Consider the following 23,421-nt stretch of genomic DNA (forward strand, 5'->3'; position numbering starts at 1 on the left):
TCTCCAATCCTGGCAACATCCTGGCAAATCTCTGCACCCTCTCCAAAGCATCTACATCCTTCCAGTAACTAGAGTTTAATAGACCTTCAATATTATCTTGTGGCTCTCGAACTTAATACCCTGATTTATGAAATCCAACACAACTTGTGCCTTCTTAACCTGTGCAGCATTCTTGAGGGATCTATGGACATGAACCCTAAGATTTCCCTTTTCTATTCTTGAAGATTCCTGCCATTAACCATATATTCCACCTTGGGTTTGAACTTCCAAAGTGCATCACTTATTCAGATTGAACATCTGCCATTTCTCCACTCACTCTGCATCCTGTCTATATCTCGTTGTAACCTACAACAACCTTCTACACTATCTGCAACACCTCCAACTCTGTATCATCTGCAAGCACAATGACCCACCCCTCCATTTCTTGAATCGAGTCATTTAGAAAAATCACAAAAAGCAGGGGCCCCAGAATGTCGCTAGTCACTGACCTCCAGGCAGAACACACTTCATCTACCACCCTTTGACCTCTGCAAGCAAGCCAATTCTGAATCCACGCAACTGGATTTCCATGGATCCTATGCCTCATGTCTTTCTGGATAAGCCCACCATGGGGAACTTGTAAAATCCATGGACACCACTTCCACTGCCAAATCTTCATCAATTTTGTTAGACACCTTTCTTGAAAAACTCTATTAGGCTCATGATTCATCACCTGCCCCTCACAAAGCCATGCTAACTCTGGGATAGATAAACCTTCATCATATTGAATGGTTTGTCAGGCTTGAAGGACAGAATGGTTCATCCCTGTTCCTTTTTGTGAAAAACTGCATAACTCGGAACCCTATGGAATGTGGGCAGTTCTCACCAGGGAGGCACATTTAAGAGAAATGCCAATTGGAACCAGAGAACCAGGGATGCAGAAAATGTTGCCCTTTTGTGGTGATACACCACTAGCCTACTGCAGGGGGCAACCTGTGTACCTGCAGAAGAGCACAAGAGGACCACGCAACAGCTGGCCAGCTGACAATCAGCCAACCTGAATGATCCAAGCCCCACCTGGTCAGCTGCCAATCATCCTCTGGGATATAAGCTAGATCTGGCCCTTCGAGGCCAGTCTCAGAGCTTGCAACAGCATTCTCACAGCCAGCTCTGTGGAAGTTTATGTTGAATAAAGCCTGTAGAACAGACTTTATGTTTTGTGTGTTTGCTTCTCTTCGATAGCGCACCACACCTTTCACAGGTTGTGTCCATGTCCGAGCACTGCAAACAGATTGTATTCTTCGATGTGTAGATGTGTGTTGAGGGACATAATGAAGTTGGGGAAGCCATTGAAAAGCCCTGTGGGACATTAAGAGCACTCATATCGGTGTGCATTTTCAGTGACTGTAATATTTATTAAAACCCCATGGATATTTGCTAAAGGGTTGGGTATAAATGATACCAGATACTACCCCAACTTTAAATAATTGCAATGACATAATTTTTGATGAAAACATTAACTTGAATTTTTTCACAAACGAAGTTCAATTTGAAAAAGACACCACCCTTGCAGCTGAGGAGGATTTGAAAATGATCGGTGGAATCTGTATGCTCCTTCCTTTCTGGCTTAGTGTGGAATCTGGGATATATCTTACATAGACATGACTATTTCTGGCCTTTATTCTTAATTCCTCTCTGTTTCTCTTTATAATTTCTAGTACTGCATTTGCATTCTTCCTCTAATGTCAAGTCTGTATTATCTTTCTCTTGCATCTCCTGCTGTTTGGTCCCAGGAGGATTCTCTCTTTCCTTTGTATTGTGTGCAGGTTGGTATGCAGACTATTCTTACTCCCTTGACCCTGACAGCTGCCCACTCTTGCTTGGTGACCCACCATATGAACTATCCTCATGGTGAATAGAGCAGACAGAGGTGGCCAGTTTTCTGTAGATGATTACAGAATATTTGTAAGTTCAAAGAATGATGGTTTTTAGGATTCCTGCACAGGTTTCCCCTGTCTAATCTGGTTGCCTGATGACCTCTTCCTAAAGTCAAGGCAGAAAGCAGAAATTTCCATCGCACTCCAAATATAGGGTATAGCCTGCAAACTGATGTTTGCTGAAGCTCTTTGGAATGTACCAAAGGAGAAAGCAGTTGCACCTTCAATCCTGTATGGAGAGCAGGTTGATATGGCTGCTTGTCTGCGCCCCTTTGCCTGGCAGAGCGCCTTTGACTTTAGCTCCTTTGCTCCCCCTCTTTCCAGTTCTGCTGGAGCTCAAAGTCCAATTTCTGGTCCGAAAGACATGCACTGCCCTTTCCTGAAAGTGCTCTTTCAGGACAGTTCTAACCCATGCAACGTCAAACAAAATGCGATTTAGTGAGAATCCTTGTCAGGCAGTGGAGGTGGCTTCCTGGACATTATTGGTGTAACTTGTTATCTGGGTTTGACTCAGTTTGTCAGGCCAAGCTGCAATTAGTTTTGGATGATGATTGATATAATCCGTGGCCCTTCTGCATCCCTCCAACATGTCCAATGGTCTGTACTATTCATTTTCACAGGATTTGAAAGGAAATTGCCATCCATCATGCTGAAGGATGGTCCATTTTTTCTCAGCCATTGCACTGCCTTTAACTAGGCATGGAGTTGGTACACATGCATTCTAGTCTGCAAATACAACTATCTTTACTGCAGGGTTGTGCAAGGCTTCTGCCTGCTGAACTGCAGTGCTGCAGATGGCTTATTTTAAACCTGTTTGCAGCTTTCAGTGACTGCAGTATCTTTTATTGTGTGATATTGGTTCTGTGGTTTGTGGTTTCAACTGTTCACTGAGCATGTTCATGCAAACGGAAATTATCAAAGTGAAGTCTTCAAGCAGTATAAAGTGACGGGTAAGTTAAAAATCTTGTGTGTGTCTTGTGAAGTTTGAGAAAATGATGTGTTACATATTTTGAAAGAAAATACAACAGCAATAAAGTCGCTCGGTAAATCTCCAGCCTTCAGTGCTGAAAGCTTTCTGTCTGTAGAGGATCTGATTGTATTGCAGAGTGAGATCATTGTAAGACAACAGTCTGACATTCAAGTTACTTCATCCGGCATATTATTCCCTGACTCTACCCCCCAGTTTCAGTGCGATCCCACTTAGCCTCTCCCTTCTTTCTATCCACCTCATCCACTTTCTGCAGGGATCACTGTCTCCAGGGGTTCCTAGTCCGCTTTCCTATCCCCCTTGGACACTTCCCACTGTAACCACAGAAACTGCTAAACCTCCCGATATCCCCTTCCTTACATCCATCTAGAGCCACAAACAGACCTTCCAGGTGAGGCAGAGCTTTACATGCATGCTGTCCATACTGATCTACTACACTCAGTGAACTCGGTGTGGTCCCCTTTACATCAGTGAGACCAAAAGGAGATTGTGTGACAGCTTTTCTGGAATCTTCTGCTCTGTTAATGGGTCCATACCTGAGCTTCCTGAAGCCAACCATTTTAACTTCCCCAACCATTCCTACAGTGACATATCTGTCCCCAGCCTCATTCATTGTCAGAGTGAGGCCAAACATAAGGTTGAGGAACAACACATCACATTCCCCCTGGACCTCCTTAAACCTAATGGCATTAACACCGAGGTTTCTAATTTTAGATAACCCTCACCTCCATCTGATTCCACTCTTTCCATCTCTTCTTTACCAACTCCACTACTTGTTATTTTTATCAATCTCTCTAATTTTTTTCTTCTCCTTTCCTAATAGTAACTATGGTCCCTATCTGTCTCTCCACCTCCCATGTCTCTGGGCCCCTCCCCTATCTTCTTGCCCCCCCCCCTCTTTATATGTGATTTTACTTATTTTATCTCAGCCTTCTTAAGTTTTAACTTTTTTAATTTAAAAAAAATACATGGTAGCAACAGCTACAAACCCACATCGCCCAAATACACACGTATGAAAAGGTAAAGGTTCCATTATTGTCATGTAATACTACATTTAGAATGTAACATACATTCTACCTTAAGGCAGACAGAGTTGCCACTTTATCCAGCACCCCTCACAGAAAGCTACAGCACCTGGTGTTCCTAGGCAGTCTCCCCTCCAAGTACTGACCAGTCCTGTGCCTGCTTAGCTTCTGAAATCAGGCAATCACAGGTGGATTCATGCTATTAGGTGATGACCAATTGACCTGTGAACTCCATATGTTATTGATACATGGGAGGAAACCAGACCACCCAGAGCAAACCCATATGGTCACAAGGAGAACATACAAACTCCTAACAAACAGCAGCAGATTCAGATCTGAGTCACTGGCACTTGTAAGTTTGAACCATAGAACATTAAAGCACAGAAAGACTATTGGCCTATTAGTCTGTGCTGAACTATTATTCTACCTAGTCCCATTGACCTGCATCCGGACATATCTCTCCACATCCATGTATCATTCCAATTTTTTTTAAAAATTGAGCCTGCATTCACCTCATCAGCTGGAAGCTTGTTCCACACTCCCACCACTCTCAGTGTGAAGTTCCCCATAATGTTCCCTTTAAGCATGCCACCTTTCATCCTTAACCCACATCCTTTTGCTCTTGTCTCACCTAACCCAAGTATTTTTAAAAATAAACCTGCTTGCATTTACTCTATCCATAGTATAACCCCATAATTTTATATACCTCTATCAAATCTCCCCTCATTCCTCTATGCTCCAGGGAATAAACTCCTGACCTGTTTAACTGAACTCCTCAAATCCTGGCAACATTCTTGTAAATCTCCTCTGCACTCTTTCAATCTTATTGATATCTTTCCTGCAGTTGGGTAATCAAAATTGCACACAATTCAAATTTGGCCTTACCAATGTCTTATACAACTTAACCATAACATCTCAGCTCCTATACTCAATACTTTCATTCATGAAGGCCAATGTGTCAAAAGTTTTTTCTATGACTCCATATAGCTGTGACACCATGTTCAGGGAATCATGTATTCCCAGATCCCTCTGTTCTACTACACTTCTTAGTGACCAACTGTTTTCTGTGTATTTCCTATCTTGGTTAATCTTCTCAAAATGCAACTCCTCACACTTATCTGCATAAAATTCCAGGATAGAACTTGCACAGCCCTGGAGAGCATTGTAGAGTGGAGAGATCTTGGGGTATTGGAGCATAGTTACTTGAAAGTGCCAACTGAAGAGAAGGTGGCGATTGGCACACTTAACCTCATTGGGCTGGGTATTGAGTACTCATGATTCAGATGCGCAAGGAGCAGGTTAGGCCACACTTGGAATAATGTTGGGCAGTTCTGGTCACCCAGTTATGGGAAGGACATCAATAAATTGGAAGGGGTGCAGAGGAGATTCACCAGGATGTTGCCAGGATTGGAAGGGTTTGAAATTGAAAGGTTTATTCCCAAGAGTGAAGGAGACTGAGAGGTGATCTTGTGGAGGTTTACAAGATCATGGGGGACACAGATAAAGTGAATGCTTACAATCTTTTTTTCCAGGATAGATGCTTATAGAACTTGAGGGCATAGGTTTAAGATGAAAGGTCAAAGATTTAAGAGGAATCGAAGAGGCAACTTTCTCATTCATTATGGTCTATATCTGAAATGAGCTGTCAGAGGAAATTGTAGGAGTGAGCACGATAACAACATTCAAAAGACATTTGGATAGATTTATGGATGAGGTGTTTGAACCAAGAGCAGGAAAATGGGTTTATTCTAGAATATCATATTGGTTGGCATGGACTAGTTGGGCTGAAAGGTCTGTTTTATGCTTCATTAATCTAGTAGCCATCTGCAAGTTGGTCTGCAACCAATAAGTAGGAAGATTTAAATGTAAAACTGAGGGAAAGTTCTCAGGAAGGTGAAAGGTACAGACAGCAGGTCTAAGGAATTGTGGATGGCAAGACACATGTTTGGCTGGATAGAGAACAAAAAGGAAGCATTTAGTGGATAAACGGGGGAAGACTGTGAGTATGGAAAATGCAGAGGGGGACAACAAAAAATAAAAGATATGAAAAAAAATGAGGACAAAAAAGAAAAGATATGAAATATCACTGGCAGATAAAATGAAGGAAAATCACAAGCTGTTTTATGAGTTTATTAAGGGCATATTGATAACCAGAGTCTATCCCAATAGAGACCAAAGGGATGGGTCTATGCATGGAGCCAGTGAACATGTGTGAAGTCTTAAATTAATACAAGTAGCCACAGTATTCTTTAATGAATTCTTTGTAGTGCTCAGTTCATTTTAGTGTTCTCAGTTAAGTGGCTACAAAACATATCCCAGACCAGCAAACTTCATTCTTTGTGTAAATTCCCTGGCTGCCTGTTCCACACATTGTCTATCCATAGTTTTACACTATTTTCATCCATCCGTCCTTTTTCATGAAAATGTACAAAAATACTTGCAGGGAATTTCATTTTCGGTTTAATTTTGTGTTTGAAGATTACCATGGGTTTTAACTTTGTCCCATTGGCCGTGCACGAAAACACCACGGTAAACCTGGTCCTTTTATGGCCTGTTCTCTGGTTTGCACAGTTTTAACACCTTTCCATTCCACTGTTCTAGTGCCTATCATGTTGAAATTCATGGGGGGGGGGTCTCATCCATGTTTCAGATATTTGCCGATGTAAACTGTTGTTCTGTATAATAAACTGGTGAAAACTTACAACTTTATGAACAAGATCTTTTGGTAGTTTCTGTGAATTTTTTTTGTGATTTTGGTGTAATACCATATTTTTACTGTTCATGGAATGATTGCACCAGCCGTCTGTAACCTCAAAATCATCACTGAGGTCTGGATGTGACTTGGTCCAAATTTTATTTTGGGTGACTATGAGCAATCTTGCCTCTGTTCATGTACCCATTTTGCAATGTGATTTTCTAACTCTGGCCAACGAGTGATACCTTTTCTCAAAGAACATTCCCTTTTTGGTATTTTTTTCTTTCTTCCTCCAATCTCTTGCCAACTTCTCATGCACATCAAATTTTCTTGCAGTTGTCAGTTTTCTTGGTCATTCTATCACTTTCAACTTAAAGCTCACTTCATACTTTCATCGTGTGCTGCATTGTGTCGAAGGACCCTCCATGGTAGCAATCACCTCCAGCTAATGCCCAGGAGATCAATCCGTGCAATCTATGGGGGTCGTTGTTTATGCTGTTCAGTGGCCAACCCCGGGCATCACAAGCTTTGGGGGTTGACACCTCAGGCAGCCAGAAAATGGGGATTAACATATGTCGGAAATACCATAAAACCCTTAAAATGAGGCTGAAAAAGGGGGGGATTGAGATACGCCCGTCAACTTCTATGCTGAAATATAAGGTAGTTGTTCCTTATTGCACTACCTGCAGAATGAGTTAACGTGATTGGATGCCATGCAGATATTACCTTTACTGTACTGCAGTACCTATGACAATAAAAAAATCCATTCAAGGAAATATCAGTTGGTAAAATGGTAGGAGCCCATCACATCCTTCATGTGCAGTGACCAGAATTGTACACAATACAGCTGCAGCCTAATCAATTAATGTTGAACAATATTCTCCCTGTTCTTCTATTCCTAGCTACTGAAGACAAGCACCCCACACGTCCTTCTTCACCACCTTATCCATCCATTCTACTTCTTTTCAACTTCTATCTCGATCCTTCTTTTCCTCAGTACCTGAGGACACAACCATTCATTGTGTATGTGGTAATCCCAAAGTCCATCACCTTACAAGTATCGGAATTAAATTCCATTCTCTGTCACTATCATCCCGAAGCCTTTGATGATGTGTACTGACAATAACCACACCAGCAGTGCGAGTAGAAGACAGCTTTAATAAACTAATATGTATACTAAGAGGTCTTGTCTCTCTGCAAGACGAACTTGGAAGGCTAGACTGTAGCTCTGGACTGCTTTATATACAAGGTCACCGGGATGACCCCTGGTGACCTAGTGGTGTAATTACATATCACCACATTCACCCCCCCTTAAAAAATGGTTATACCCCCCCCCACCATTCCCCCCCCCCCTCCCCGTCCTCCTTCCCTTGTTTGTAAGTTCATAAGTCCAAAATTTTTTGGTGGCTTCTGTTGCCTTCTGGACCTCCTCAGTAGTGGTATAGGGGTGGGGAGTGCGGTCTGCCTTTCACTCTTTCTTGGTGGAGGTGTGGGAGTGGGAAGTATGAGATGGCCATGTGGGCTGGGGATCCTCTTGTATGGGATTAGGTCCTGCCATCAAGTCTAGGGTGGTGATATTTTGTGGGGCGGGTGTACCTAGGGTCCTGATTTCCAGGGTGGGTGGTAGAGTCCTCTGGGGTGATTCGATGGACAACTGTTCTAGTGACTGTTGCTGCGCTCCTTGTTGATCCATAGACATCTGTGTTTCCTCCACATTGTTCACACATTCGGCTGGCGCAATATCCCTGGTGACCACCAAGTCTTCTCTTCCATCTGGGAATGTGACGAAGGCATACTGAGGGTTCACGTGCCTCAACTCCACTTGATCCACCAGCGGGTCCGCTTTGTGGGGACAGCAGTGCTTCCAGAGGAGAACAGGTCCCGGTGTCATCATCCATTTAGTCAGCACTGTGCCCGTCATGGCTTTCCTTGTGAAAGAAAAGATACGGTCATGTGGGGTCGTGTAAGTGGCAGTACACAACAAAGAACGTATAGAGTGTAGGGCCTCTGGCAATACTTCTTGCCATCAGGCAGGTCTTTTGCTTTTAAGGTCAAGAGGACCGTTTCCCAGATAGTGGCATTTTCACTTTCGAGTCGTCCATTCCCCCTGGGATTGTAACTTGTAGTGCAGCTGGTAGCAATCCCTCTCTCGTGCAGGTACTGCTGTACTTCTGCGCTCATGAATGCAGCACCCCTGTCTGTGTGTGTGTGTGTGTAGTTCGGGTACCCAAATATGCTGAAGATGGGTTGGAGGCATTTTATAACAGTGGCTGCTGATACATTAGAACACGGGATTGCGAAGGGGAAACGGGAATATTCATCTATTACGTTTAGGAAATAGAATTTCTATTATTGGACGGGAGCAGGCCTTTAAAATCAAGGCTGAGATACTCGAAAGGTTTGGTAGCTATTATCAGGTTGGCTTTGTCTGGCCGGTAAAATTGCGGTTTGCATTCCGCACAGATGGGGCAGCTCTTGTTCACTGACCTCACTTCCTCTACCGAAAATGGAAGGTTTTGGGTTTTAATGAAGTGAAACAGTCTAGCGACCCCCGGGTGGCCCAGCTAGCTCATTGTGTAAGCTCTGCAACTGGGACGTGTGGTTAAGGATGGCACAAGTGCCTCTGGACAGCGCGTCTGGGGGCTCATTGAGTCTCCTGGGGTGGTATAGAATGTCGTAGTTAAATGTAGACAATTCTATGCACCTGCGAAGGATTTTGTCATTCTTAATTCTCCCCCTGTTCTGGTAATCGAACATAAAAGCCACAGACCTTTGGTCCGTGATGAGGGTGAAGTATTTGCATGCCAGATAATGTTGCCAGTGCCTTACTGCTTCCACAATGGCTAGGGCCTCCTTCTCAGGTGTCCTCAGGTACTGAGTGTCTTACCTCTGACCCATGTAGGGTTCACAAGAAAAAGGCCACCTGTCGTCCATCTTGGTTTAGGGTGGCTGCTAGAGCCACATTGGATGCATCAGTTTCTACTTGAAATGGGATTGACTCATCTATGGACCTCATGGTAGCTTGAGCGATATGGTCCCTAATGTCCCTGAATGTTCTGGTGGCTGCTAGGCACAGTGGGAAAACTGAGACTTTTATAAGTGGGCGGGCCCTATTGGCATAGTTGGGGACCCATTGGGTATAGTAAGCGAACAGTCCCAAACACCTTTTTAGTGCTTTCAAGTGTATGTGGCACTGGAGGTCTAGGAGAGGGTGCATACGGACTGGGTCTGGACTGATTTCTGTGTTCTGCACTATGTAGCCCAGGATTGGCAACTTCCTGGCGCTAAAGATGCATTTGTCCCTGTTGTATGTTAGGTTCCTTTCTTCGGCTGCCTGGAAGAAGCGTTTTAAATTCGTGTCATGATCCTCCTGAGTGTGGCCACAGATCGTCATGTTGTCTAAGTAGGGGAACGCCGCTTTCAGTTGGAACTCATCTACTATTCGGTCCATTTCTCTCTGAAACAGGGACATTCCATTGGTGACACCGAAGGGGAGTCGCAAAAATTGATACAGCCTGTTATCTGCTTCAAATGCCGTGTTAATGCGATCGCTGTTTATAATGGGCAGTTGGTGGTATGCTGCCTTCAGGTCTATGGTAGAGAACACCTTATACTGCGCAATGTTGTTGATCATGTCTGCTATGTGTGGCAGGGGGTAGGCATCTAGTTGTGTAAATTTGTTGATTGTCTGGCTGTAATCCACTACCATGTGCAGTTTTTCTCCTGACTTTACTACAACCACCTGGGCTCTCCAGGGGCGGATGCTCTGCTCTATGATGACCTCCTGTAGTAGCCTGCAGACCTCCTAATGAAAGCTCTGTCCCTCAGGCTGTACCTCCTGCTCTTTGTGGCTATTGGTGTGCATTCTGGGATCAGGTGTGTGAACAGCGGAGGGGCTTCTATGTTCAGGAGAGACAGGCTGCAGTGTTGTTTCTTCGTAAGGCCTGTTGTGCACTATTGTAATGCTTTCTAACTGGCACTGAAAATCTAACCCCAATAGTACCGGGGCACAGAGGTGAGGGAGTACTAGTAATTTGAACCCTTTCTATTTTGTACCCTGGATTTCTAGAGTAATCCTGCAAAACTGTTTTACCTCAGCCGCAAGGCTGCTGGCTGCTAACAGGATTTGGTGCTCACTCGGCCGTGGGGAGGGCAAGGCGGTTGACTAACCCCTGGTCAATAAAACTTTCAGTGCTTCCACTATCAATTAAGCAACTTACCCTCACATTATTAATTTTTATTTTTTTAATATTTCACACTCTGAACCATACTGACCAAAATACACACAAAAAAAAAGAATGACACAATTTTCTTGTTTATTTTCATTGTGTGATGACATAGTTTAATGGGTTTAATGTATCATATATGTTGAACGTTTAGTGGGTGGGAAGGGAGGGGGGAAAAGGGGAGAAAATGATACTGCTGATACTGCTTTAAAGTTGCAGTCTCTCGCCAGGTCTTTCAGAGAGAGTATACAAGTCTCTGGCAGACTCCCCTACTTGTTGTGACCTGGTCATGAACATGTACCAGGAATGGAGTTCGCTATGCCCCTTACTGTAATGCCTCTGTAAAGTGCTCATTGCCTCTTGGTATGACCTGGCATCCTGTATAAAGGAGTAAGGGTGGTCTCCCAGTTGCGCTAACAGTAGCATTAATAGCTCATTATCTGATGCCTCAGCACCCTCCACGTAATTCAGAAAGCATCTCTGCCAGCAGCCAATATGCGTGCCGGCTCCGGGATTTCTTGGGTCAAGCTCCAGCCTCTCTGGTCGCGGCACATGGCTAAGACGCAGTCTCTGGTCCCTTAGGTAATGTGGGGGCACCCCAGGGGTCATTCCCGGTCTCCACATGGTCTCTGGGTCTAGGTGTAGCAAGGGCGGACCCTGGGGTACTGGTAGAGTCTCTGAGGGGCTTGTGTCTGCTGGAGGAGTAACCTGGGTGGTTGGGGCTGTTGGCTGAGTCTCTGGCTTTGGGACGTTTGCAGCGGGCTTAGGGGGGATCCGAGCGGTACTGGGGAAACTGCTGCTGTGGGAGTGATGGTAGCGGTGTCTGCTTTCCCTGGCTGTGGAGTGGTCGGGAATTCTGGACATACATGACGATCAGGAGCACGACTTGTGGAGATCCTTCCACCTGCGCTTGTAGTGGCCCCTTTCTGATCGGACTGGGGTTTAGGGTCAGCAGCGCCTGTACTGGCAAACCCACGGGCAGGCAGGGCTCTTGGCCATTTCTTACCTGCCCTATTGTACTTCTGTGGTCTTTCCCGCATTCCACCACGATTCCAGTACAGTAGTCCCTCGCCGTCTCTGTCCTTGGATGCACGTGCATACTGGTCGTCCCTGGATTCCATTCCTCAGGAAGAGTCGCCAGGTGGTCGGGAATGCACATTGGAGCAGAAGCAGCTTCCATCCTAGTAGCCATGATATTAGTTTATTAAATTGTACTGGCAATAACCACACCTGCAGTGCGAGTATAAGACAGCTTTAATAAACTAATATGTACACTAAGAGGTCTTGTCTCTCTGCAAGACGGACCTGGAAGGCTAGACTGTAACTCTGAGCTACTTTATATACAAGGTCACCGGGATAACCCTGGTGACCTAGTGGTGTAATTACATATCACCACTGACGACACTTTGGAACGTATTGTAAACCCAATCCAAATTCTATTATGTTACAGTCGCTCTTTCCCAGGGCCTCCTTGCACTTCTCTGATGTTCTCCTCTGCAGCTGAATGCTGAAGGCTGTAATATTTGAGGAGATATCTAACCTCCCGAAGTGCACTTCCTTCCACTAACGGTATTGGCTATGTAGCAGAGCAGAGATCACGAATACATCCACAGTGCAAAGCCATTTGGCTTGCTACGATGTCAAGTAAAGTAAAATTCCTGCTATCGGAATTCAAGCAACCGGCAGCCTCAAGTAACCTGCAAAAAAGTCGAGGGAAATAACTCTATATCATCCTTCACCAGCAGAAATTTATAACTACATTTTTGACTGACTTGTTGGTCACCTCCCCAGTCATGGCTTGACATCTGCTACTTTTTTTGTTGTTTATTCCCAACACCCCCCCACCCCACCCCCCACCACAACCAACATACACATTTTTTGCATTAAAGTCTCTGTAAATCATGTCAAATGGATACTATTTTTTTGTCATGTAATAAAACAGAAATATAATATTACACAAAATTGCCTTTAGCTTGCCATGAGGCAGACAAAGATTTGCAGGGTCGGTGTCAGAACAAATCTAATGGGGGGGGGAGGGGGCACAAACTAACGTTTGAAAACTTGCTCAGTTGGGGGGGGTGGTGGTGGTGATGGTGCCTTACCTGCCATGAACCTCCTCCATGTGCCGCTGTCACACTTCCCCTCCATCTGACATAAGAGATAAATGCGCTGCTTATGTCGCATGGAGACCAGTGGCGGATTAACCATTAGGCTGAGTAGGCTTAAGCCTAGGGGCCCATATTATGAATTTGGAGAAAGAGCACATAAAGTTTTAGCTTGACAGTTAAAACTGAACAACCTTCTAGAATAATTAATGCTACAAGGAAGAGATCAAAGATGATTACTTACAATTCTAAAGAAATTAATGATGTTTTAAAGTTTTTTTTAAATCCGATTTATATGGATCAGAATTTATTGGAGAAGAGGATAAGACTGATAATTTTTTTATCTCAGATAAATTTATCTAGCTTGACATTTCAAGATCATAAGAATTTAGATGCTCCTTTTATAATAAGAGAAATTAAAGAAGTTCTTAGCTCAATACCAAATGGTAAATCTCCAGGACAAAATGGTTTTCCATCTGAATTTTATAACTAGTCTAAGAACCTTTTAAAACCTCTGTTTATGGATGTGTTAAAGCAGGCGACAGAAGCCCATTCTTTACTAGATCATTTTTCAATGGCGATAATTACAGTTATATCAAAGAAAGATAAATATTTGTTAAATCTGACATCTTATCATCCAATATCTTTATTGAATGCAGATTATAAAATTACTGCAAAATTTTTAGCAAGTAGTATCTAAATATTTGCCTGATTTAATTCATATGGATCAAACAGGTTTTATTGGAAAATGGTATTCTATAGACAATATTGCAAGATTAATTAGCTTAATTAATTTAATTCAGAAAAGAGGAGATCATAGTATTGCAGTAACTTTGGATGTGGAAAAGGTCTTTGGATAGGTTGGAATGGAAATTTTTGTTTAAAGTATTAGAGAAGTTGCTATTGGTTCTACATTTATAAATTGGGTTAAAGCCTTATTGAAAAACTTTGGAAAAAGTTATTACTAATTGACAAATATCTGCCTCTTTTCCATTAACGAGGTCAAGTTGACAAGGTTATCCTTTGTCACTGGCTTTATTTATTTTAGCAATTGAACCTTTAGCTGAACTTATTAGACAAGATTTTAAGATTAAGGGAATTAAAGTGAATCATGAAGAATATAAAATTAATTTATTTGCTGATGATGTTTTGGTTTATTTAACCGATCCTAAAAATTCTTCATTACAATTACCGATTAGATTGAAAGAATATGGAAAAGTCTCTGGTTATAAAGTTAATTGGGGGAAAAAAAAGAGATTATGTCCTTAGGTGCCCAGATATAGGTATCAAACATTTAGGTATTAGAATTGATAATTATTTTTAAAATTTATATAAATTGAATTATTTCCCCTTGCTTAATAGAATTGTTGCAGATTTTTTTTAAATTGAATAATTTACCTATTATTTTAATTGGCAGAATAAACTGTGTTAAAATTAATGTTTTTCTGAGAATTCAATATCTTTTTCAATAAATTCCCATTTCAATTCCTTCAATTTTTTAAAGGATTTAAATATGGCAGTTAAGAAATTTTTATGGAAAGATAAAATTCCTAGGGGTTCTTTGGAAAAATTGACTTGGAAATATGAGTTAGGGGATTTGCATCTTCTTCATTTTAAGAATTATTATAAAGCAGCTCAATTGAGATTTATAAATGTGATGTTTAATTTAGTTAATATTCCAGCTTGAGCTTCTGTTGAATTTAATGCAATAGGGGATATGGATCCCCAAGACTTCACTTATAAATGGAATTCTAAGCTGTTATTTGGAAGTAGGGAATCATTTATTTTGAAACAAGTTGTGGAATAATATTGATAATGGAATTGGTATGAAAGGTTTAATATCTAAAAATGGTATCTAAGTCAAAGTAAGCTTATTCCTTTTTCAATGGATAACCAGTTTTTGAGGATTTGGAGACAGAAGGGCATTAAGAGGATTGAAGATTGTTTTGAGGATGGGAGATTTATAACATTTGAAAGAATGAGAAAAAATCAATTTATTTTGTTATTACTAAGTTAAATCTTTTTATCTGTCAAAACAGGTCCTATTTTGATGTTACCTAATCAAAGTGAATTAGAATTACCAATTACATTTATTTCAGTAATGTATAATTTACTTCAAACTAAGGCCCCAAAAATTGGGGTGCATAAATCAGGATTAAGATGGGAATTAGATTTAAATACACAAATAAGTGAAAAGGAATGAACAGAGTTGTGTAAGAATAATAACTAAACTTATAAATGTTAGATATAGGTTAGTTCAATATAACATTTTACATTAGTTATATTTGACTACACAAAAATTAAATAAATTAAATCCTGCCATATGGGATTTATGTTTTTAAATTTTTTATTTATTAATCATAATAAATTATACAATAAAAGTATGAACAAATACATAATATTTTACCCCATACAAGACCCCATTTCCCCAACCCTAACCAACCACCCCTCCCAAAACTACCCCTAAGAAAAGAAAGAAGAGAAGAGGAGATCAAATAACATAACACCCTTCAATTATTTGCCATGGTTAGCACCATCAATATGTGGGAGAAAAAAATATTAATTATTCATCCGTACATATTCCATCTACGGTCTCCAAGTTTTAACAAAACAAGAATAATTATTACGTTAGTTATATGTTATCTTTTCCAACGGAATACAAGATCTCATTTCCAAATGCCGTCATTGAATACTCAAGTTAGTCTAATTTTTCCAAGTAATTGCCAGACATTTTCTAGACACCGCTAAAGCCAGTCTCAGAAAAGCAATTTGAAATTTATCTAATTTTAGCTCTAAACTCAATTTCTTAATATAACCCAATAAAAGTATCATGGGATCAAGTGAAACTTTAAATTTGAAAATAACTTCTAAAAATTCCCTAATTTTATTCCAAAAAGATTTAACCGTCTCACATAACCAAGTAGAATGTAAAAAAAAACTTCTTTATGGCATCTAAAACATAAATCAAAAGAAATAAATTTATATTTCTTTAATTTCTCTGGAGTTATATATAATTGATGAAGAAAATTATAACGAACCAATTGATGCCTTACACTTACAATTTTAGTCATACTATCTTTATTCATCCAATCATCCTGAGAAATAGATACAGCTAAATCTTTTTCCCACTTTAATCTAAATTTTTTTAAAATATTCTTTATTTTTCACACTATGAACCATATTAACCAAAATACACACAAACATTTCCCTCTTGAATATACACAGTGTCATTTTCTCCCCTTTTTCCCCCCTCCCTTCCCTCCCTCCTTCCCACCCCCCTCCATACCCACTAAATGTTCAACCTATACAATAAAATAAACCCATTAAACAATGTCATCACACAATGAAAATAAACAAGAAAATTGTGTCATCTACTTTTACACACTGGGTCAGTTCATTTCGTCTTCTCATTCTGTCACTTTAGGGGGTAGAGGTCCGTGGTAGGCCCTCTCTGTTGTGTTCCATGTACAGTTCCCAAATTTGTTTGAATACTGTTAGTTATTTTTTAAATTATATGTTTTTTTTTCCAATGGAATACATTTATTCATTACTATGTACCATTGCTGTACTCTCAGGCTCTCTTCTGATTTCCAGGTTGACATTATACATTTTTTTTGCTACAGTTAAGGCTACCATAATAAATCACTTTAATCTAAATTAATGAATGTCCAGCTTAAGCATTTTATTCTGTAATAAAGCATACATCTCAGATATAAATCCTTACTTCAGTAAGTAAAATTTCAAATTTATACCAAAATTGTCCAATAGTAAGGCTTTAATTTGATAATAAGAAAAACGTGTTCGAAGATATTTCATATTTCTCTTTCATTCTTTGAAAGGAAATAAAATATCCCTCTTCGAAACAAACTTCTACCAGTTTTAATTCCTTTCTGTTCCACAACTTCAAAAGTTGATTATTAACTGTGAAAGGAAAAATCTTATTTTGAAACAAAGGAGTTTTAGCCAAAATTTTACCTTGAGTACCTATAGTTTCATTTTTTTTATTCCATAATTCCATTAAATGTTTTAACACAAGCAAATTATAATTACTTAATAACTGAGAATTCCATCGATAAATGAACTTATCCATCTTCTTCTCACCAATTTGAGATAATTCAATATTACCCCATATCAAAGGATTATCCAAGGGATTTATGTTTTAGATGTAGATCTGAGGTTGGAATCTGCTTTTCATTCAACTTGGCAATGTCCTGAAGTTGGAAGAGTAGGTAATTTTTTGGGATGAATTATTGGGCTCAAAACCTGTTTTTATTCTTTCTTTCTCCTTTTATTCTTTTTTAGGGGGCTGGGTGTATATTACCACATGCAATATTTGATTTATTAAAAACATAATTTACATTTGAATATAATCTAATTATATTGTGATTAAAAATGTATAAATAAAGTATTAAAAAAAGCCTAAGGGCCCTGGCAGGAGCGGGAACGTCGAGCTCCTGACAGGAATAGAAATCTTGGGCTCTACAATTCTTTCAACCTCAAAAGTTCAATTAACCCCCCCCCCTCAATCCTTAGCGTTTATTGACCTCTGGCACTTTTATGACCTCTTGGATAGTCCTATCGACCTCCAGGGGCTGATACCGACCACTTTGGAGAGCCTTAATACAAGTTATTTAAAGAAATTTAATATCACTTTATTTTATTCAACTAAGGGTTGGATGGAGGGCAAGGTTAGGGGGAACCTTACTAAAGTCTAGGGGCTTGGGTGGTAGTTAATCCGCCACTGGTGGAGACTGGTGACGCCAGCAACGTTAGTGCTGTGGGTGGTGGAGGGCACAATAACTTATTTGGGGGGGAGAGAGAAAATGCCCACGAATGCTCTCTTTGGCGCTGACCATGAAGATTCACCATTACCAGAGTCCCCCAGAGTCACCAAGTGTTCAATGGCTTGCCTCCATCACTCCTGCAGCCTCTGCAGTCATACAAATCACCAGTTCATTTGAAACCGTTGTCAATCCAAGCCCAAATCCTAATCTCCGACACGATGAGGAAGCCTTAAGTGCCAAGGTCCCTTCAGGAGCTATCCTTTCCTTTATATCCTCTGATACCTGGTTCTCATGAGCCAGTCTTCAGCAGCTTGCAGCCTGGTGTGAGTCCTTTGACCTCAAGTCATCTGTGGCCTGTATGGGTTCCTCGTCTACAAGTTACCAACACCTTGCTGCTTGTGTGAGTCCTTCAGCTGCAGATCCCTTCACTGGAGGGGCTGAGGGGCCTGTTTCTGTGTTCTTGGTCTGCCATCGTGGTCACCCATCCTTGGGGTAGTCTCCTCTGTTTCTTCTTCTCATCAGGGAGTGTTCTCCCTGTTACGCGTGGCCTGCACTAGTCTGCTGTTCCTCTGGAGTCTGCAACTCCTTAAGGCTGCTGCTGAACACAGGCACTGCCATCTTAGGCCTAGATCCTGCGGTCATAGTATTTTAAATAAAACAACTATGGCTCCTTTAACAGGCTGTTTTAAAGTCTGTACAGTGCTGTTGCCAATAGAATTGGGTGGTACGATCCACAGGGGAGCACTCTCCCCAGGTCCACACCAGCGGCAGCGCTGCTATTTTTTTTAGTTGTTGAAAGAGTTTATGATAATTACATACCAGCACTCTCTCGGGTTTGGATTTAAATTTTAAGTTTTGTTCAATTTTTCTTCTGTTGCTTTATGGAATTACAATTTATTTTCCTTTTACTGCTTTTCGGAGAAGATGATTTTGAATATTTCGAGCTGAATGGAAGAGGAGGCAGTAAGTGCACAAAGTGGCAGTCAGAAGATGCCAAAACCTGTATCACGTTACAATCTGAATATCCTGGAACTGAGTTTGATATCTTTATTGCTGATCTGCTGATATTGCATGACCAGAGGAAGCCAACGTAAGGCCTTCCTGGGTAGTCTAGAATACTTTGCGCATTTATTGCATTTGCAATTGTACTTTGACTGGTTGTTTATATGCTCAGGAGTTCACTTGTAGCAGCTCTGGACCAAGAGCAGAATGAATCTGGAGCTTGATATCAAATTGCTTCATGATCAAGAAAGAAACAAAGTTCTGGAAGTCCTTCATCGGGATGAAATGCTACGAAAAGTGGAAGAAGAACGGATAAGGTGAGCAGCATAAAAGTCATACCCACCCTTGAGAAATTTCAATCGGGTACCTGGGACCTGAGCATTAAAGACATCTATTAAGCTACTGATGTGGCCCAATTCATATTAGAAGAGATAGGGTGGACAGCCAGCTCCTTTCTCCCAGGGCAACAATGGCCAATACTAGAGGACATCTGTTTAAGGTGAGTGGAGGAAAGTTGAGGGAAGATGTCGGAGGTGAGTTTTTTTTTTACACAGAGAGTAATGGGTGCCACAAATGCATTGACTGTAGTGATGGAGGATGATATAATGGGGACATTCAAAATTCTCTTAGATGGGCACATGGATGTAAAAAAGTAGAGGGCTCTGGGTGGAAAGTAGGGAAGGGTTAGGATGTTGTGGAGTAGGTTTATGGGCAGCATAGATAACATACTGGTTTGCATGACGCTATTTCAGCGCCATCGACTCAGGTTTGAATCTGGCACTGTTTGTAAGGAGGTTGTACCCTTAGTATGGGTTTTCCCCAGGTATGGGGTTGTAGGTTAATTTGGGTGTAATTCAGCGGCATGGGTTTCAATGGCTGGAATCAGCTTCTACTCTGCTTTTTTTTAAAAAAAAGGTTGGCACAACAGGATAGGCCGAAGAGGCTGTAATGTTCTATGTTGGACAATCGAGTTCAACAGTTAAAGACTGGTTGAAAAGGGGAGACTCATCAGATAGTAGCTGATTGGGCAAACGAGATCATGTTACCCAAGTATCACTAGTTAAACGAGGAATTGTGTAGCAGAACAAGTCATCGATGGAGTGGACTGAGTCAGAGTGGAAAGGCTTTGGCTCAAGAGGCTTCAGCAAGAAGAGGATGAGATAGTGGTGCAGGAGTTAAAGTAAGAGCTATCCCTTCGAGGAACAAAAAGGATTCATCAGGTGAGCGCAGGTTTTTATCTTTTTTTTCCTCCAGTCACAGGCAGTGGGAATGGTAGACAGGACAGGGGAATGTGGATCATCAAGGAAGCCTGCAGTATCCCTGATGGCTTCATCTGTGAGAAGTGCATCCAGCTGCAGCTCCTGACTAGGGTTGCAGAGCTGCCAAAGCTCACTGGGCTGCTCTGGCATCTTATTGGGCTGCTTTGGGGGGCTGTAGCACCTCAAGGCAGTGGCAGAGGCACCCCCGCTCGGCTGAGTGCTATTTTCTGGACATACCTGTTTCTTCCATGACCAGTCGTCCTACTTCGTAGTCCTACAGTTTACTGTCAGTTATACAGAACCAAATACAACATGGTAGCCTCCAAGGCCAGGTCTTACGAGACCTCTTTGTCGCCATTTTGGTGAGCTCCAGCACCTAAAAAATTAGCACTCTGACCCTGCTCCTGACAAACCAAGTTAAGGAATTGAAGCTCGACTTAGATGAACTCTGGATCATTTGGGAGATAGAGGATAGATAGATAGGATCTTCAGGAATGCTATCACATCTAGAATTCCCCTCAATAACAAGTATACAATTTTGGATATTGTTGGGGGGGGGGGGAAGAAACAACCTACCAGGGATAAGCCATGGCGATCATGTCTCTGGCACAGAGACTGTTTCTGTGGCTAAGAAGGGAAGGGAGAAGAACAGCGAACTGTAGTGATAGGGCATTCCATAGTTAAAGGGTCAGATAAGAGGTTCTGCAGAAGAGATTGAATATCCTGGATGGTCTGTTGCCTCTCTGGTGCCAGAGTCCGAAATATCTCAGATTGAGCTCACAGCAATCTCAGGAGGGAAGGTGAGCAGCCACATGTCGTAGTCCATGTAGGGTCGGCTATGTATGGATCCAAAAGAGATGGGGGAGATCTTAAATGGATTTTTCATCGGTATTCACTCAGGAAACTGGCATGGTCAAGGGAAATAATGAAAAATAGTGAGTTTACGGAACCTATACAGATTAACAAGGAGGAAGTGCTTGCTATCTTAAAATAAATAAGGGTGAATAAATCAGCAGGGCTTGACTCCAGAATGCACGTTAGAGGGGGGCAGAGACCTACCTGTCGACAGCAGGGGGCGGGGGGGGAGGGGTGCTGGCGAGAACCGACCTACACACCTATTGTTAAGGCCATCCAACCCCTCTGACGTGGGACACGAGGAAGCTTTTTTTATTGCTTGATGCACCCTAGTGACACGTCCAGGGTCAGACGAAGAGTCACTAGCATGGGTCAACCTAGATGCTACTGATGCAGGAGGGAGTGGGGTGGGTCTGAACGTATGGGGGGGGCCACAGCATCTCATTTGTGGGGGCAATGTCCATGAATGACCCCCTTGGTGCAGATCCTAGCCTGACAAGATATTTTCTTGGACCTTGAGGGAGGCTAGTGTAGAAATTGCAGGGGCTCTGGCAGAAATACTTAAAATGTCCTTAGCCATGGGTGTGGTGCCGGAGGATTGAAACATAGCTCACGTTGTTCCATTATTTAAAAAAAGTATCCTAAAATAACTGTGGAAATCATAGGCTGTGAAGCTGACATCAGTAGTAGGTAAATTATTGGAAGGTGTTCTAATTATTTGGATAGGCAAGGACTGATTAGGGATAGTCAACGTGGCTTTCTGCATGGTAGGTCATGATTAACCAATCTTGTAGAGTGTTTTGAGGTTATCAGGAAAGTTAATGAAGAAAAAGCAATGGATGAACTGGATTCGACAATGGCTGGACAGGAGAAGCCAGAGTGATTGCTTCTCAGACTGAGGCCTATTACTAGTGATGTGCCTCAGGGATCAGTGCTGGGACCATTGTTGTTTGTTATCAATATCAATGACTGTATGGTAATGTGCTAATTTGGATCAGCAAGTTTGCAGATGATACTAAGATTGGAGGTTTTGAGGACAGCAAAGAAGGTTTTCAAAACTTGCAAACAGATCAGGTCCACTGGAAAAATGGGGTGAAAGATGACAGGTGGAATTTAATGCAGACAAGTTTGAGGTACTGCATTTGGAAGGACAAACTAAGAAAATATGTACATGGTGAATGCAGTAGAACAGGGGGAACCTGGGAATGCAGATACATAATTCCCTAAATGTGGCATCACAGGTAGATAAGGATGTAAAGAGGGTTTTTTTTGGCATATTGGCCTTCATAAAACCAAGTATTTAATATAGGAGTTTGGATGATATGGTAAAGTCATATAAGACATTGGTGAGGCCAAATTTGGAATATTTGGTCACCTAACTACAGGAAATATATCAGTAAAATGGTAAGAGTGCAGAGAAGATTTACTAGGATGTTGCCCAAATTTCAGGAGTTGCAGGGATAGGTTAGGACTTTATTCCCTGGAGCATAGAAGAATGAGGGGAGATTTGATAGACAGAATAATTATAGGTAGGCTTTTTGCACTGAGGATAGATGAGATACAAACCAGAGGACATGGGTTAAGGGTGAAAGAGGAAAGGTTTAGGGAAACATTGGGGAGAACTTCTTCACACAGAGAGTGATGGGAGTGTAGAATGAGCTGTTAGCTGAAGTGGTGAAAACATGCTCAATTTTAGCATTTAAGAAGAATTTGGACAGAATGGATGGGAGGGGTATGGAGGGCTATGGACTGGGTGCAGGTCAGTGGGACCAGGCAGAAAAATGGTTCAACGCAGACTAAATGAGCTGATGGGGCCTGTTTCTATGCTGTAATGTTCTATGGTTCTATGTTCTGGGCACATTTTGATAGTCAAAAGTTCCTGCTAAAATGACCCACTGCTGCTCTGAAGCAGTTTGTGAAACTTAGCCTGAAGCTAAGTTTGTGAAATCAGTGTTCAGAAAAGGTTAATGCTGGAAGAGTTTCTTCTGTTTGAAAGTTCAATGCTTGCTCATCCTCCAGAATGGCTGGAGACCTGAGCCAGATTCTTCCTATTTGATCCATTTTCTCATCCATTTTTGATCATTGACAAACTTGAGAGAAACACAAAAGCTGCAGATGCTGGAATCTTGAGCAAACAGCTGGAAGAACTCATTAGGCTGCAGTGATAGAGTACTAATGATCCTCCTGACCACAAGAGGGAGTTGGAGTCTGAGACTAATTTGTAGCAGTTCAGTTGGATTTAAGATGGATGCCTCCACACAGACATGAATGAGTTCTATAGCTAATAAAGTATAGTTGTTTTAAAAGAACCCAAGTTTCTTTATTATAATAAAAGAAACATCACATAGTACTAGGAGTGAAAGAAACACCCGGAGTGTGCAGAGTCAGTCGATATCGGCAGAGATATGAACATTGTTCACCAAAGGAAAATTAAACCTTCAAGAGGTTTGTGTTTTGCGCGTACACACAGATTCAGGGAGAGAACTTTGATACTTTTTAAACGGACTTGAAATTAAAAGCATGAACATGCAATTTTTGATCGCTGCAAGATTCAATGATCCGTGAT

The 23,421-nt window shown here is 41.6% G+C and overlaps 1 protein-coding gene across 2 annotated transcripts in view; it reads left to right on the top strand.

The window, feature by feature from the left end:
• sytl3 (synaptotagmin-like 3) overlaps positions 1-23,421 on the top strand; it is a 137,624-nt gene that overhangs the window by 31,316 nt on the left and 82,887 nt on the right. For both annotated transcript variants that reach the window (XM_069932171.1, XM_069932172.1), the window contains exon 2: positions 18,914-19,058. In XM_069932171.1, coding sequence (XP_069788272.1) covers positions 18,949-19,058 — 110 coding nt within the window. In that variant the 5' untranslated portion in view covers positions 18,914-18,948. The remainder of the gene's footprint in view (positions 1-18,913; positions 19,059-23,421) is intronic.

Source organism: Narcine bancroftii, chromosome 4 (assembly GCF_036971445.1).
Source record: "Narcine bancroftii isolate sNarBan1 chromosome 4, sNarBan1.hap1, whole genome shotgun sequence".
Taxonomy (NCBI): Eukaryota; Metazoa; Chordata; class Chondrichthyes; order Torpediniformes; family Narcinidae; genus Narcine; species Narcine bancroftii.